Source organism: Salmo salar, chromosome 04, assembly GCF_965601325.2.
Source record: "Salmo salar chromosome 04, fSalSal1, whole genome shotgun sequence".
NCBI lineage: Eukaryota > Metazoa > Chordata > Actinopteri > Salmoniformes > Salmonidae > Salmo > Salmo salar.
In genome coordinates, this window is record NC_138294.1 from 55,918,446 (window position 1) to 55,936,789 (window position 18,344).

At 44.5% G+C, this 18,344-nt stretch overlaps 1 protein-coding gene across 1 annotated transcript; it reads left to right on the plus strand.

The window, feature by feature from the left end:
• The first annotated feature begins 14,534 nt into the window (after nucleotides 1-14,534).
• Nucleotides 14,535-17,499, plus strand: LOC106603410 (odorant receptor 131-2). The gene is made up of 2 exons (XM_014197048.3): nucleotides 14,535-14,604; nucleotides 16,514-17,499. The coding sequence occupies exon 2, from the start codon at nucleotides 16,522-16,524 to the stop codon at nucleotides 17,491-17,493; it is 972 nt and encodes a 323-aa protein (XP_014052523.2). The 5' UTR covers nucleotides 14,535-14,604; nucleotides 16,514-16,521; the 3' UTR covers nucleotides 17,494-17,499.
• Nucleotides 17,500-18,344: the final 845 nt, after the last annotated feature.

Genomic DNA, 18,344 nt, shown 5'->3' on the forward strand with positions numbered 1-18,344 from the left:
CAATATCCTTCCAGGATACCCAGGTCAATTAGAAAGGACTGCTCACTGAAGTGTTTTAGGGAGCGTTTGACAGTGATGGGGGTGGTCATTTGACCGCAGACCCATTACGGACACAGGCAGTGATCGCTGAGATCCTGGTTGAAGACAGCAGAGGTGTATTTGGAGGGCAGGTTGGTTAGGATGATATCTATGAGGGTGCCCGTGTTTACAGATTTGCGGTTGTACCTGGTAGGTTCATTGATCATTTGTGTGAGATTGAGGGCATCTAGCTTAGATTGAAGGACGGCCACGGTGTCTCCCGACCCCTCCTGTCTCAGCCTCCAGTATCTATGCTTCAGTAGTTTATGTGTCAGGGGGCTAGGGTCAGTCTGTTATATCTGGTGTCCTTTGTGAATTTAAGTATTTTCTCTCTTTCTCTCTTTCTTTCTCTCTCTCTCTCGGAGGACCTGAGCCCTAGGACCATGCCTCAGGACTACCTGGCTTGATGACTCCTTGCTGTCCCCAGTCCACCTGGCCGTGCTGCTGCTCCAGTTTCAACTGTTCTGCCTGTTGCTATGGAACCCTGTTCACCTGATGTGCTACCTGTCCCAGACCTGCTGTTTTCAACTCTCTAGAGACAGCAGGAGCGGTAGAGATACTCTGAATGATCGGCTATAAAAAGCCAACTGACATTTATTCCTGAGGTGCTGACCTGTATTATTATTTGACCCTGCTGGTCATCTATGAACAATTGAACATCTTGGCCATGTTCTGTTATAATCTACACCCGGCACAGCCAGAAGAGAACTGGCCACCCCGCATAGCCTGGTTCCTCTCTAGGTTTCTTCCTAGGTTCTGGCCTTTCTAGGGAGTTTTTCCTAGCCACCGTGCTTCTACACGTGCATTGCTTGCTGTTTGGGGTTTTAGGCTGGGTTTCTGTACAGCACTTTGTGACATCAGCTGATGTAAGAAGGGCTTTATAAATACATTTGATTTGATATGGCAGAACTCTGCAGACTGTCTCTGCAGTAGATTGCAACTACGCCCCCTTTGGCAGTTCTATCTTGTCGGAAAATGTTATAGTTAGGGATGGAATTTTCAGGGTTTTTGGTCTTCCTAAGCCAGGTTTCAGACACGGCTAGGAGATCCGGGTTGGCAGAGTGTGCTAAAGCAGTGAATAAAACAAACTTAGGGAGGAGGCTTCTAATGTTAACATGCATTAAACCAAGGCTTTTACGGTTACAGAAGTCAACAAATGAGAGTGCCAGGGGAATGGGAGTGGAGCTAGGTACTGCAGGGCCTGGATTAACCTCTACATCACCAGAGGAACAGAGGAGGAGTAGGATGAGGACACGGCTAAAGGCTATAAGAACTGGTCGTCTAGTGCGTTCAGAACAGAGAGTAAGAGGAGCAGGTTTCTGGGCATGGAAGAATAGATTCAAGGCATAATGTACAGACAAGGGTATGGTAGGATGTGAATATAGTGGAGGTAAACCTAGGCATTGAGTGACGATGAGAGAGGTATTGTCTCTAGAGACACCATTTAAACCAGGTGAGGTCACTGCATGTGTGGGAGGTGGAACAAAAGGGTTAGTTAAGGCATATTGAGCAGGGCTGGAAGCTCTACAGTGAAATAAGACAATCACTAACCAAAACAGCAATAGACAAGGCATATTGACATTAGGGAGAGGCATGCGTAGCCAAGTGGTCATGGGGTCTAGCGAGTAGCTAGGCGGGCTGGAGACACAGCGATTCAGACACAACGGGCCGGGGCTAGCAGAAGGGCCTTAGGTGGACGTTGCGACAGAAGAGTCAGTTGTAGCCCCCTCGGGCGGTTACGTCGGAAGACCAGTTGTGAAGGATTGGTGGGGCTCCGTATCGTCAGTAAAAGGGGTCCTGACCAATTGGCAAAATAGGTATTGTAGCCCAAGGAGTGGCTGCTGGACCTCTTCAGCTAGCCGGGAGATGGGCCTAACATAGGCTAGCTCCAGGCTAATTGGTGCTTGCTTCGGGACAGAGACGTTAGCCAGGGAGTAGCCACTCGGATAGCAGCTAGCTAGCTGTGAAGATCCAGGTGAAAAGGTTGAGCTTATGGTTGGAATCCGGAAATGTGGGGAAAAAGAGTCCGGTATGCTCTGGGTTGAATCACGCTGTGCAGACTGGCAGGAGTTGTCCAGGCTAAAGGTTAGCTGACTACTAGCTAGTTAGCTGGCTAGCTTCTGTTGGGGGTTCCGGTTCTAAAGTAAAGAAAGTAGCAGATCCATACCACTTTGAGTGATGCGGGTTGCAGGAGAGTATGTTGGAGTTGAGGTTAAAAAAACATTTAATAAATATATACTAAATATATTCGAAGAAAAAAGATATATACACGGGACACGACAAGACAAAGACAAAGACGCCTGACTGCTACGCCATCTTGGATTCACATCACTAATCTAAGGATCCTGGGACTAAACACCTTCCTCTGCAACTGGATCCTGGACTTCCTGACGGGCCGCCCACAGGTAACAACACATCCGCCATGCTGATCCTCGACATGGGGGCCCCTCAGGGGTGCGTGCTCAGTCCCCTCCTGTACTCCCTGTTCACCCATGACTGCATGGCCACTCCAACACCATCATTAACAACAACGACGTTTTCGTCTTTTGAGCTTCTAGTCATGAAATCTATGCAGCCTACTCAATCACTTTTTATAGCTACTGTTTACAGGCCTCCTGGGCCATATGCAGCGTTCCTCACTGAGTTCCCTGAATTCCTATCGGACCTTGTAGTCATCGCAGATAATATTCTAATTTTTGGTGACTTTAATATTCACATGGAAAAGTCCACAGAACCACTCCAAAAGGCTTTCGGAGCCATCATCGACTCAGTGGGTTTTGTCCAACATGTCTCTGGACCTACTCACTGCCACAGTCATACTCTGGACCTAGTTTTGTCCCATGGAATAAATGTTGTGGCTCTTAATGTTTTTCCTCATTATCCTGGACTATCGGACCACCATTTTATTACGTTCGCAATCACAACAAATAATCTGCTCAGACCCCAACCAAGAAGCATTAAAAGTCGTGCTATAAATTCTCAGACAACCCAAAGATTCCTTGATGCCCTTCCAGACTCCCTCTGTCTACCCAAGGACGTCAGAGGACAAAAATCAGTTAACCACCTAACCGAGGAACTCAATTTAACCTTGCGCAATACCCTAGATGCAGTTGCACCCCTAAAAACTAAAAACATTTGTCATAAGAAACTAGCTCCCTGGTATACAGAAAATACACGAGCTCTGAAGCAAGCTTCCAGAAAATTGGAACGGAAATGGCGCCACACCAAACTGGAAGTCTTCCGACTTGCTTGGAAAGACAGTACCGTGCAGTATCGAAGAGCCCTCACTGCTGCTCGATCATCCTATTATTCCAACTTAATTGAGGAAAATAAGAACAATCCGAAATTTATTTTTGATACTGTCGCAAAGTTAACTAAAAAGCAGCATTCCCCAGGAGAGGATGGCTCTCACTTCAGCAGTGATGAATTCATGAACTTCTTTGAGGAAAAGATCATGATCATTAGAAAGCAAATTACGGACTCCTCTTTAAATCTGCGTATTCCTCCAAAGCTCCATTGTCCTGAGTCTGAACAACCCTGCCAGGTCCTAGGATCAAAGGAGACACTAAAGTGTTTTAGTAGTATATCTCTTGACACAATGATGAAAATAATCATGGCCTCTAAACCTTCAAGCTGCATACTGGACCCTATTCCAACTAAACTACTGAAATAGCTGCTTTATGTGCTTGGCCCTCCTATGTTGAACATAATAAACGGCTCTCTATCCACCGGATGTGTACCAAACTCACTAAAAGTGGCAGTAATAAAGCCTCTCTTGAAAAAGCCAAATCTTGACCCAGAAATTATAAAAAACTATCGGCCTATATCGAATCTTCCATTCCTCTCAAAAATGTTAGAAAAAGCTGTTGCGCAGCAACTCACTGCCTTCCTGAAGACAAACAATGTACACGAAATGCTTCAGTCTGGTTTTAGACCCCATCATAGCACTGAGACTGCACTTGTGAAGGTGGTAAATGACCTTTTAATGACGTCAGACCGAGGTTCTGCGTCTGTCCTCGTGCTCCTAGATCTTAGTGCTGCTTTTGATACCATCGATCACCACATTCTTTTGGAGAGATTGGAAACCCAAATTGGTCTACATGGACAAGTTCTGGCCTGGTTTAGGTCTTATCTGTCGGAAAGATATAAGTTTGTCTCTGTGAATGGTTTGTCCTCTGACAAATCAACTGTAAATTTCGGTGTTCCTCAAGGTTCCGTTTTAGGACCACTATTGTTTTCACTATATATTTTACCTCTTGGGGATGTCATTCAAAAACATAATGTTAAATTTCACTGCTATGCGGATGACACACAGCTGTACATTTCAATGAAACATGGTGAAGCCCCAAAATTGCCCTCGCTAGAAGCCTGTGTCTCAGACATAAGGAAGTGGATGGCTGCAAACTTTCTACTCTTAAACTCGGACAAAACAGAGATGCTTGTTCTAGGTCCCAAGAAACAAAGAGATCTTCTGTTGAATCTGACAATTAATCTGGATGGTTGTACAGTCGTCTCAAATAAAACTGTGAAGGACCTCGGCGTTACTCTGGACCCTGATCTCTCTTTTGAAGAACATATCAAGACTGTTTCAAGGACAGCTTTTTTCCATCTACGTAACATTGCAAAAATCAGAAACCTTCTGTCCAAAAATGACGCAGAAAAATGTATCCATGCCTTTGTTACTTCTAGGTTGGACTACTACAATGCTCTACTTTCCGGCTACCCGGATAAAGCACTAAATAAACTTCAGTTAGTGCTAAATACGGCTGCTAGAATCCTGACTAGAACCAACATTTTTTATCATATTACTCCAGTGCTAGCCTCCCTACACTGGCTTCCTGTTAAGGCAAGGGCTGATTTCAAGGTTTTACTGCTAACCTACAAAGCATTACATGAGCTTGCTCCTACCTATCTTTCCGATTTGGTCCTGCCGTACATACCTACACGTACGTTACGGTCACAAGACGCGGGCCTCCTAATTGTTCCTAGAATTTCTAAGCAAACAGCTGGAGGCAGGGCTTTCTCCTATAGAGCTCCATTTTTATGGAATAGTCTGCCTACCCATGTGAGAGACGCAGACTCAGTCTCAACCTTTAAGTCTTTACTGAAGACATATCTCTTCAGTAGGTCCTATGATTAAGTGTAGTCTGGCCCAGGGGTGTGAAGGTGAACGGAAAGGCTGGAGCAACGAACCGCCCTTGCTGTCTCTGCCTGGCCGGTTTCCCCTCTTTCCACTGGGATTCTCTTCCTTTACCCCTATTACGGGGGCTGAGTCACTGGCTTACTGGTGTTCTTCCATGCCGTCCCTGGGAGGGGTGCGTCACTTGAGTGGGTTGAGTCACTGACGTGGTCTTCCTGTCTGGGTTGGCGCCCCCCCTTGGGCTGTGCCGTGGCGGAGATCTTTGTGGGCTATACTGGGCCTTGTCCCGGGATGGTATGTAGGTGGTTGGAGATATCCCTCCAGTGATGTGGAGGCTGTGCTTTGGCAAAGTGGGTGGGGTTATATCCTACCTGTTTGGCCCTGTCCGGGGGTTTCATCGGATGGGGCCACAGTGTCTCCTGACCCCTTCTGTCTCAGCCTCCAGTATTTATGCTGCAGTATTTTATGTGTCGGGGGGGCTCGGGCCAGTCTGTCACATCTGGAGTATTTCTCTTGTCTTTTCCGGTGTCCTGTGTGAATTTAAATATGCTCTCTCTAATTCTCTCTTTCTTTCTTTCTTTCTCTCTCTCGGAGGACCTGAGCCCTAGGACCATGCCTCAGGACTACCTGGCTTGATGACTCCTTGCTGTCCCCAGTTCACCTGGCCGTGCTGCTGCTCCAGTTCCAACTGTTCTGCCTGCAGCTATGGAACCCTGACCTGTTCACCGGACGTGCTACCTGTCCCAGACCTGTTGTCCCAGACCTGCTGGAACCCTGACCTATTCACCGGACGTGCTACCTGTCCCAGACCTGCTGTTTTCAACTCTCTAGAGACAGCAGGAGCGGTAGAGATACTCTCAAAGATCGGCTATGAAAAACCCAACTGACACTTACTCTTGTGTTACTGACTTGTTGCACCCTCGACAACTACTATGATTATTATTATTTGACAATGCTGGTCATTTATGAACATTTGAACATCTAGGCCATGTGCTGTTATAATCTCCACCCGGCACAGCCAGAAGACGACTGGCCACCCCTCATAGCCTGGTTCCTCTCTAGGTTTCTTCCTAGGTTTTGGCCTTTCTTGGGAGTTTTTCCTAGCCACCGTGCTACTACACCTGCATTGCTTGCTGTTTGGGGTTTTAGGCTGGGTTTCTGTACAGCACTTTGTGATATCAGCTGATGTAAGAAGGGCTATATAAATAAATTTGATTTGATTTGATTAAGTTTACCGATGACACAACAGTGGTAGGCCTGATCACCGACAACGCTGAGACAGTCTATAGGGAGGAGGTCAGAGACCTGGCCGTGTGGTGCCATGACAACAACCTCTCCCTCAACGTGATCAAGACAAAGGAGATGATTGTAGACTACAGGAAAAGGTGGACCGAGCACGCCCCCATTCTCATCGACGGGGCTGTAGTAGAGCAGGTTGAGAGCTTCAAGTTCCAAACCCTCCCTAACCCGGACGACACTGGGTCAATTGTGCGCCACCCCACTGGCCTCCCGGTCGTGACGACAGAGCCTGGACTCGAACCCAGAATCTCTAGTGGCACAGCTAGCACTGCGATGCAATGCCTTAGACTACTGCGCCACTCGGGAGGCCCGTGACAAATACATTTTGATTTGATCACGATCCCCACCACAATTGCAACACCGTCGTCCTTCTACACACCGTTCTTCAACATACTCTGTCCATCAGCACACACTTGAAACATGGCAAAATCCTTTACAATTCTTACACTGCAATGGTTTAGGGACGAAAGCTCTTACAGCGTATCTTACATAACCAAGCTTCACATGCGTAGGTATTTGCTCTTTATCAAAAAACAACAGGACTGACAGAAATTCTTCTTTTCTCCATTCACCCAGTGGGACAGACTGGTGAATGGTGTGGGACCAACCACACCAGGAACTCTCTTCGAGGATTTAACCTGAACATTCTTCTTCACCCCTTAGATGACTCCTTTTTGACGGCTGCTCATCTCCGAAGTTCAAAACACAAAACTTCTGTGTTCCGGATTCTTTTGAGGATCACTGCAATCTTCCTCTGTTCTTCAGAAATACAATTAATCAAAGTAAGACCACTGCTGGCCACTCTGACAGACTCCACTTTTCCCAGCGCATACTTCACAATTTTTGACACCTCAAACGGGTCTCCTACATATGCATCCTTACTCAATAAACACATCCCAACAAGAAGCGATTCGTCATGATTCATACACGTATCCTCCACTCCATTTTTAGACAATTTCCTTTTTGTTTCAGTTTTCGATACTAATGTTGTCTATTCAAAACATTTGTCTTCACCAACTTTGCTCGAGGTGCTGCTTGATTCAAACTCATCATCCACTTCCGCCATCTTTCCCTGACACGCCTTTTCCTCCTGCCCTTCTACGTCTCTAGCTAAACTCGTCTGATTCTGCGCTTTATCCTGAATGTAGCCATATTTTCCGGTTCAGAGGCCTCAGGAAGTTCTTTCTTCTTCTTCGATGACGTTTAACGGCAGTTGGCATCCAATAATAATGATGCATTACCGCCACCAACTGGACGGGGTATTGAACGAGAAAATAAAAATCTGTTGCAGGAACGGGGGAAAAATTACATCATACAAAATACAAAAAATGGACACCTCAACAAACAATATGCATCCCACTATTCAATCACAGTTCATTCCATAATACATCCCTACACTGGATAAAGGGCCTGTGAGGGCATAACACTCACCAACAGGATTTCTTGCAAGTCCTTGGCTGTGAAATCACGAAGTCCCAAGAAACGTTCAGCTGCATTCACAATGACTCCAATTTTCTCAGACTTATTCTCCGCTTGTGCTGTACAGTTTATGACCATTGCAATAAATAAAAGTCCACCTTTTTAACAGGTAACATTTCACGATCCCTCGGTTGATGAGAATCCTCCACTGGTCGTGGTGGCTCTACTACCATTGTTTCTTCCCCGCCACTCGTTCCTTCCACTCTTCTCATCGCCTCCAGATAGGAGACACGCTGTACACCCCTTACTTAATCAATCACATTTGTTTATAACGCATCAGCAGATGTCACACAATGTTTATACAAAAACCCAGCCTAAAACCCCAAAGAGCAAGCAATGCAGATGAAGAAGCATGGTGGCTAGGAAAAACTCCCTAGAAAGGCAGGAACTTAGGAAGAAACCTAGCCTCTTCTGGCTGTGCCGGGTGAAGATTATAAGAGTACATGGCCATTCTTCAAATGTTCATAGATGACCAGCAGGTTGAAATAATAATCACAGTGATTGTAAAGGGTGCAACAGGTCAGCACCTCAGGAGTAAGTGTCAGTTGACTTTTCATAGCTGAGAATTCAGAGATTGAGATGGGGAGAGAAAGAGGGTCGAAAACAGCAGGTCCAGGACAAGGTAGCACATCCGGTGAACAGATCAGGGGTCCATAGCCGCAGACAGACCAGAAGAATCAAGATCAGCAGCATGACCAGGTGGACAGGGACAGCCAGGAGTCATCATGCCAGGTAGTCCTGAAACATGGTCCTAGTGCTCAGGTCATCCGGGAGGGACTTTTAGGGAACCATAGTAAAACTTCTCAAACTCCCTGCAACTTAAAAATGTACATTCCCAGAACAAGTGAAATGTTAACTTCCATTCTCAGAACGTTTAAAGTTGCAGGGAGTTTGAGAACGTTTTACTATGGTTTCCTAAAAGTTTTCCTGCAAGGTTTTATTAACGTTCTGAGAATGGATATTATAGGTTATTTGAAGGTAATTAAATGTCATTCTGAGAACATGTTTCAATAAGACTTTTAATAATGCTGTTTTGAACTCCAAACAGAGATAGGACACATGGAAATTAATTTGCTTAGGCATTAATTATTGTGGCACGTCATCAGTGAGATTGGAACCTATGATCTTCTGTTCTCTACCCATGGAATTAGTCCTCTGCACCACCAGGATGGAGCTAGCTTGTTCATTTTAGTTTGTTCAAACAGACCCCCTTTCAAAGGAAACAAGCACTCATTAAGATCAGGTGTGGCCAATTAGTGGGCGTGTTCAACACACCTGAACACACTTAACAAGATAGAGGATAGAGTTTTGTTGATGCTGAGAACGGAATGTATATGTTTTTAAATAACATTCTTAGAATTTTTTTGGAACGTTAATGTTTTTATGGAAAGTTTTCTTAATTGTCTGAGAACATGACTTTAAATATCACCATGAAGAAACCTGCAGAAAATGTTATGCTGAAGTACTGAAATTCCCACAGAAGAACAATGATTCTTAACGTTCTCTGAACAATTTGAGAACATTACTTTAAATAAAACCATGAGGAAAAATGTAGGAAACGTTATGCTAAAATACTGAAATTCCCATCTAAGAAACGTATGGTTCTCAGAAAGTTATGTGCTAGCTGGGTATCCTGCAACATTCCCAGAATTTGTAGGAAGGTTGTATGCAAAATAACCATAGGACAACCACGCTCTCACCAAGATATAAGAAACATATGGTTCTCCAAATGTTACAGTGGGGGAAAAAAGTATTTGATCCCCTGCTGATTTTGTACGTTTGCCCACTGACAAAGAAAGGATCAGTCTATAATTTTAATGGTATGTTTATTTGAACAGTGAGAGACAGAAAAACAACAAATATCCAGAAAAACACGTCAGAAATTTTATAAATTGATTTGCATTTTAATGAGGGAAATAAGTATTTGACCCCCTCTCAATCAGAAAGATTTCTGGCTCCCAGGTGTCTTTTATACAGGTAACGAGCTGAGACTAGGAGCACACTCTTAAAGGGAGTGCTCCTAACCACAGCTTGTTACCTGTAAAAAAGACACCTGTCCACAGAAGCAATCAATCAATCAGATTCCAAACTCTCCACCATGGACAAGACCAAAGAGCTCTCCAAGGATGTCAGGGACAAGATTGTAGACCTACACACAAGGCTGGAATGGGCTACAAGACCATTGCCAAGTAGCTTGGTGAGAAGGTGACAACATTTGGTGAGATTATTCGCAAATGGAAGAAACACAAAAGAACTGTCAATCTCCCTCGGCCTGGGGCTCCATGCAAGATCTCACCTCGTGGAGTTGCAATGATCATGAGAATGGTGAGGAATAGCCCAGAACTACACGGGAGGATCTTGTCAATGATCTCAAGGCAACTGGGACCGTAGTCACCAAGAAAACAATTGGTAACACACTACGCCGTGAAGGACTGAAATCCTGCAGCGCCCGCAAGGTCCCCCTGCTCAAGAATACATATACATGCCCGTCTGAAGTTTGCCAATGAACATCTGAATGACTCAGAGGACAACTGGGTGAAAGTGTTGTGGTCAGATGAGACCAAAATGGAGCTCTTTGACATCAACTCAACTCGCCGTGTTTGGAGGAGGAGGAATGCTGCCAATGACCCCAAGAACACCATCTCCACCGTCAAACATGGAGGTGGAAACATTATGCTTTGGGGGTGTTTTTCTGCTAAGGGGACAGGACAACTTCACCGCATCAAATGGACGATGGACGGGGCCATGTACCGTCAAATCTTGGGTGAGAACCTCCTTCCCTCAGCCAGGGCATTGAAAATGTGTCGTGGATGGGTATTCCAGCATGACAATGACCCAAAACACACGGCCAAGGCAACAAAGGACTGGCTCAAGAAGAAGCACATTAAGGTCCTGGAGTGGCCTAGCCAGTCTCCAGACCTTAATCCGATAGAAAATCTGTGGAGGGAGCTGAAGGTTCGAGTAGCCTAACGTCAGCCTCGAAACCTTAATGACTTGGAGAAGATCTGCAAAGAGGAGTGGGACAAAATCCCTCCTGAGATGTGTGCAAACCTGGTGGCCAACTACAAGAAACGTCTGACCTCTGTGATTCCCAACAAGGGTTTTGCCACCAAGTACTAAGTCATGTTTTGCAGAGGGGTCAAATACTTATTTCCCTCATTAAAATGCAAATCATTTTATAACATTTTTGACATGCGTTTTTCATTGTTATTCTGTCTCTCACTGTTCAAATAAACCTACTATTAAAGTTATAGACTGATCATTTCTTTATAAGTGGGCAAACGTACAAAATCAGCAGGGGATCAAATACTTTTTTCCCCCACTGTATGTGCTGACTGGGTTGTCTGTTTTCTGTTTGTGGGCTCTCTCTTCCCCTTAGGAGTAATGTGGTCCCTGGGATATGCTGCAATTTTATTTTCTGTTGTGAATTATTGATGAACCTTCTGTAATGACTTAGACCTATTCTTAATGACTTGGGCTACTTTCAGTAATGACATATCCTAATTGCCTTTACAGTATGTGAGAAAACAAGTGTCAAAGGTTAAAGGAAATGGAAAAGCATTTTTTTGCTGATATCAAATAGTCCTTTATTAATCATCAATGGCCTGGTTTGGTAAATTGAAGTGTATTACAGTGTAATACTGTTTTGACATTTTAGTCATTTAGCAGACGCTCTTATCCAGAGCGACTTACAGTAGTGAATGCATACATTTCATACATACCATTAAAAAAAAATTCTCCGTACTGGTCCCCCGTGGGAATCAATCCCACAACCCTGGCGTTGCAAACACCATGCTCTACCAACTGAGCCACGCCTGTATTTCTGTGGAGGAAACAGGGGTTTGTAGTGTTTTTTCTCCTTGCTTGCTCGTCAGGGATCAGGGGTCAAATGTTAAAATGATTTAACCACATGGAAATGTAGAGTTGTCAAGCATATCCTGTCTTTCACCTGACCTCCTAAATGTCCTTTGCTGTCATCCAAAATTGACTTGTAAATAATCCTACAGCCATGTTGTGGACATTACATACAAGGGGTGGGGAATGTTACAGCATGAGGCTCTGCGCAGGCTCTGAGACAGGCAGGTAGTAGGAATAATAGAAACATGTTTTAAATCAACAACAAAAAAATTGTTCTACACAGCAAATTAGCTGTGTAGGAGAATGCTCTGTCACCACCAGCTCTGCAACAAGAAATCCTACATCTTGTGATCAGAGCCAACATAAAATATACTACAGTTTACTATAGAATACTACAGTACTTACTATAGAATTCTGTAGTATACTGTAGAATACTAAACACTGTAGTATCCCTCGATCATGTGTAGTAGTTGGTATGTCATTTTGTAATATACTGTAGAATGCTGCAGTAAATACTACAGTATTATACACAAAAAACACTAGTTAATACAGAAATGTCTGCAAAAAAAAACACTTCATAGTAAATACTACAGTATTTAATTGGCATACAGTACCAGTCAACAGTTTGGACACACTTACTCATTTCATCTTTCCTTGATTTGTACTATTTTCTACATTGTAGATAATAGTGAAGACATCAAAACTATGAAATATCACATATGGAATCATGTAGTAACCAGAAAAGAGTTAAACAAATCAAAATATATTTTCTGAGATTCTTCAAAGTAGCCACCCTTTACCAGTTTTGCACACTCTTGACATCAAACTCATATCATATAATCTTCAGTCCACATTACGCGATGTATTTTGAGTCTGTGTACAGTTTCACACAAACCTGTCCCTTCCTATAAATCATTACATACATGCATCTTATCCATGCCTCTACCATAACACCCAATAGCTGTTGGTAGCTGGCTCAGCATTCTTCACTTCTCCATTTCGCCACATATACAGTAGACAAGGTCTTATATGGTTGTTTATTATTTGAATTTCAGATGCAAATCCACTTCCATAGCACTATATCCAAAGAGTTAAAGACGATACTGAGGATGTTGTACAGTGACCCTGATGTATGTGACAGAGGCCTAACTGCCATTTGTCTCTCTCTCTGGGCCCTATCAGAGGTCAGCATCCACAGTGCCACAGACGAGCTCTGGCTTCTAGTAAACACAAACATAGCAGACATTAATGATGTAAATATTGACTGAGAGCATTAATGATGGCATAAAGGATTAGAAGGCAAATCATCACATTAAATATGTATGTGTGTATTAAGGAGGGGGCAGGGGAGAGGGTCAGAGGGGATGTTTCTGATCGGCACCCTGGAGCTCTGCAATAGCAGCTCCCTCCCTCCCTCTCACAGCACAGACAGACTCCAGGGCCTGCTGCAATACAGCCGCTCATGTGGCCTCACACTCATGACGAGGACTACAACTTCTTGAACTTTCACCTGCTCAGGTGCACAAGAGTGTTGTGACCATATACTTAGATGGAATGAAGTCTCATTTTTGTATCTATGTCATTGTGGTGTATGTGACAGCATGGGCAGTGCCATTGAGGGTATCTCCATTTTAAAGTAGTCAATTTCCTTGTTTTGTGTTTGAAAAAAGTGTAAATCTAATATTGGTGATTTATGACTCCCTGCAGTGCTGGAGTCCTGAACCAAATTTAGTCATTAATTGATTGTGGCCATGTTAAAATGTATTATTTCCAAGTTGAGTCCTCTAGCTCTATGGTTGTGACCAATCAAACACGACAGGTGCCTATGGAGCATTGCGTAAGGTCAATCCTAGGATCCACCATGTGGAGTAAATCAAATCCCTCTTGATAACCATTAGTCCATACAGTATATCATACCAGAAAACATAACACTGAAAGGATCAGGCAGATATCTCTGCTTACAGGCCTGCCAACAAAAGGGAATAAATCCCCCATTTCCATAGAACAAGGCAGTAGAGTCACTTTACTCATCCACGCAAACTAGCACCAGGGGAGCTGATGATTAAGTAGTTTGAATAATGATCTACTAATTCACACAATTCAGACAGAGGTTTTACAATTTCACCTCTGAGAATCTAAGTAGTGTCTCATGCAGATCATTCATATTTTAACAAATAATGGTGTTATTTAAAAAGATTTAATAGATAAAGGATTGATGAATGATTACTGGGGTTAGAGGGGAACTCATTGATCCTCCACACAGTGGGCCTCTGAAGATTGTTACAGGAAAGGAGCATTGAATAAAAGACTGTCAAACAAACAAGCTGAACTATACATTTTACTAACCCAACATTTAACGGCTCACTTAAATAGATTCATCAATAATTATTCTCTGTATTTTGAGACTAGTACCTGCTTGTCTTCGCCAGAACAGCAGCAGTGACCTTTGGCCCAGAGCTGAGGAGAGTGGTAGTGTAATTATGTACACTGAGAGTCGGGAAGCAAGTTCAAGGAGTGAATACATTTAATAAATAAATGAATAAAACAAGAAACACAAACAGCACACCGACATGAAACAGCAACAATGACGACTGGGGAAGAAACCAAAGGAAGAGACATATAAAGGGCAGGTAATCAAGGAGGTGATGGAGTCCAGGTGTGTGTCATTATGCGCCTAACGCTGGTGACAGGTGTGTGCCCTGACGAGCAGCCTGGTGACCTAGAGGCCAGAGAGGGAGCACACGTGACAGGTAGGGGAGGCCTGCTTTAGAAGTACAGAGAGACACACTGAGGGCGTTTTAGACCTTCTGGTCATCTCTCCTCTCCATAACTTCAAATCAAATCCAATTTTATTGGTCACATACACAAGGTTAGCAGATGTTAATGCGAGTGTAGGGAAATGCTTGTGCTTCTAGTTCCGACAGTGCAGTAATATCTAACAAGTAATCTAACAATTTTCCAACAACTACCTACGACACACAAATCTAAAGGGGTGAATGAGAATATGTACATATTAATATATGGATGAGCGATGGCCGAGCGGCATAGGCAAGGTGCAGTAGATGGTATAAAATACAGTATATGCATATGATATGAGTAATGTAAGATATGTAAACATTATTAAAGTGGCATTATTTAAAGTGACATTGTTTAAAGTGACTAGTGATTGGGTCTCCATGTAGGCAGCAGCCTCTCTGAGTTAGTGATTGCTGTTTAGCAGTCTGATGGCCTTGAGATAGAAGTTGTTTTTCAGCCTCTTGGTCCCAGCTTTGATGCACCTGTACTGGCCTCGCCTTCTGGATGGTAGAGGTGTGAACAGGCAGTGGCTCGGGTGGTTGTTGTCCTTGATGATCTTTTTGGCCTTCCTGTGACATCGGGTGCTGTAGGTGTCATGGAGGGCAGGTAGTTTGCGCCGGTGATGCGTTGTGCAGACCTCACTACCCTCTGGGGAGCCTTGCGATTGAGAGCGCTGCAGTTGCCGTACCAGGCTGTGATTCAGCACCTATTCAATCTCCTTAGTGAAGTAGTAGTGAGCTCAATTCCCTTAACGCAGGAGTTATCTGGGGGTCATTAGTCGTGTTTTTACTCATGGCCCAACTCTGGGGTGATGTCAACGTCAGCGAGTGACACTATAGTAGCTAACATATTAAAAGGGATGCACCTTTTAGACCTTAAGATGTGGACCTGGCACCTCAGAGAGAGAGAGAGAGGAGAGAGAGAGAGAGACAGTATCAGTGGAAGCTTCAAGGTGAGGATACAGAGGGATTTAAATTATTTTGCATAGTCTAATGATTAATAACCAGTTTTCAAAACACTTTTAACATGTTGTGTTCAGTGTTGTTAATTTTTGTTGATTTTGATTTTACTAGCTTTTGCAATACATGTTTAGCTTTAAATTGCATCAGATTAGTTCCTGAGACATGATCAGCAGATCATATTTCCACTCAACTGGTCCCCTCCAGTGAGATTGGGCAGCATTGCAGTGTCACAGCTGGATATGAAGAACACACATTATCATCAGGTATAGATGCTTTGTTAGGGATTGAAAAGGCAGTTTATGTCAACTCAATTTACCCATGACATGTTGTGCACTTTACTGTAAGCTTAATCTACAGTCAGCCTGAACATCACACAGTCAGCCTGAACATCACAGTCAGCCTGAACATCACACAGTCAGCCTGAACATCACACAGTCAGCCGGAACATCACACTGTCAGCCGGAACATCACACAGTCAGCCTGAACATCACACCGTCAGTCTGAACATCACACAGTCAGCCTGAACATCACACTGTTAACCTGAACATCACACAGTCAGCCGGAACATCACACTGTTAACCTGAACATCACACAGTCAGCCTGAACATCACACAGTCAGCCGGAACATCACACTGTTAACCTGAACATCACACAGTCAGCCGGAACATCACACAGTTAACCTGAACATCACACAGTCAGCCTGAACATCACACAGTCAGCCTGAACATCACACAGTCAGCCTGAACATCACACTGTTAACCTGAACATCACACAGTCAGCCTGAACATCACACCGTCAGCCTGAACATCACACTGTTAACCTGAACATTAGTGTGAATTTGACTGTACATACTGTAAAGTGTCAGCTCCCTCCTCACCCTGGTTGTATCTTCCTCCAACAGGATCCTAAATGGCCAACGTGTCTGGGTCTCTGAGTCTGACTCATCTGCAGCTGCAGACCATGCGGCTGGCCACCACAGAGGAGCGTATCTTCAAGATGTTCCTGGTGCTGGGGACCCACGTGGTCTTTATCTACATCAACCTGGCCATGCTGTTCACCCTGTGGAGCAAACCCTCATTCCGCCACACCGCCCGCTACATCCTGTTTGCCCACATGCTGTTCAACGACACCATCCACCTGGCCATCACCCTGGCTCTCTACATGCTGGGGAACATCTATCTGTTTGTGGTCCGCGTTGCCTGCGCCTTCATGGTGCTGCTGTCTTCCTGCACTTTCACCAATGCCCCCCTCAACCTGGCTGTTATGTCCCTGGAGAGGTACACAGCCGTCTGCTTCCCGCTGCGGCACAGTGAGCTGGCCACGCCCAGGAGGACCCAGCTGGCCGTGGGGCTGGTGTGGGCGCTGGGCGTCATCAACGTGCTAATCGATGTGTGTGCTCTCTTCCTCACAGAGCCATCCTTCTTCTTGTCACCTGCGCTGTGTACCCTCGAGCATCTGCAGACAGCTGGGTGGCAGCGGGAGAAGGGTGTGGCCCTGAATACACTGCTGTTTGTGTCAGTAACAGCTGTGCTGGTTTACACCTACGTGGCCATCATGCTGGAGGCCCGGTCCGCCTCATCCTCTGAACCTGGGTCGGCACGAAGGGCCATGCGTACCGTGCTGCTGCACGCGCTCCAGTTGGGCCTGTCCATCATGTCCTTCATGTATGTGGTGCTGGAGTCCCTGCTGGCCAAACTGCCCCCAGCTGTCTACACACAGATGCGCTTTATCAACTTCATGGTAGTGCTGATCCTGCCGCGCTGCCTGAGCGCCCTCATCTATGGCCTGAGGGACAAGGCCTTCAGATCAGCCTTCAGACAACACTTCATCTGCTGCTCTGTTAGGAGGGTGGAGCCCCCACACAGATCCACTAAACACTAACATATAGGAGCACACACTTCTATCTTTCATTTGTTTTGAACCAGCATGAACGAATGAGGCCTAGATTCAATCCGGACTGAGGAAGATCAGCTTTATAGCACGCTTGACATTTAAAGGTAATTTCCGGTTGAGCTTACATATGCAGCATTTACCATGAATGCAAACTCATTTAACATTGCCTTTAAATGTAAATTGCGCTATAACGTGGATCTTCAGCGGTCCGGATTCTCTGTAAAATATATATTATAAGGGTTTGTGTGAATGTGTGTGTTTTCTTGTACAAACACCACTATTGTTTTTTTTATTTCCTTTTATTAAAAACCAACCATGCATTTTGTGTTTCTCCCTCACATCATGACTGCTGGGCAAGCTAAATCATAGGGGTTTACTTTTTTATTTCCACAGAATGGACACAACAATGTCAACCTTTATTGCCCCCCAATAATATGAATAAAAAGTGAATCAAGATATTCTCAACTTAATATTAATACATTGTTAAATGAAAGGTGTAGAATTACGTTTCTGTTCATAGAGGGGACCTGTGCTTTGGCTGCTCTTACACTGTGGTCCAGGCCTGGTATGGTAAGTAGTCAAGTTCATGTGTCTGTAAATGTATTGTCTGTGTGTTTTCAGGACTCAGACACCTGGGGAGGATAGTGATGAGTGGAACAGAGCATATCAAGTCTTTATAGATGTGATTCTCTCAACATGACTGTCAATGAAGTCCTGTAGTACACTATGGGGGGTGGAGGAGAGAAACAGGCCCAGTTGAACCAGGTGTAGCAGTACTGTGTAGTGGGCCCTACTAGTGGACGATTTCTCAGAGGAGGCTGACCTGGCCACCATCATTA

Excerpts from the sequence above, each read along its gene's own strand:
- LOC106603410 (XM_014197048.3), top strand. The coding sequence starts at position 16,522 with ATGGCCAACGTGTCTGGGTCTCTGAGTCTGACTCATCTGCAGCTGCAG.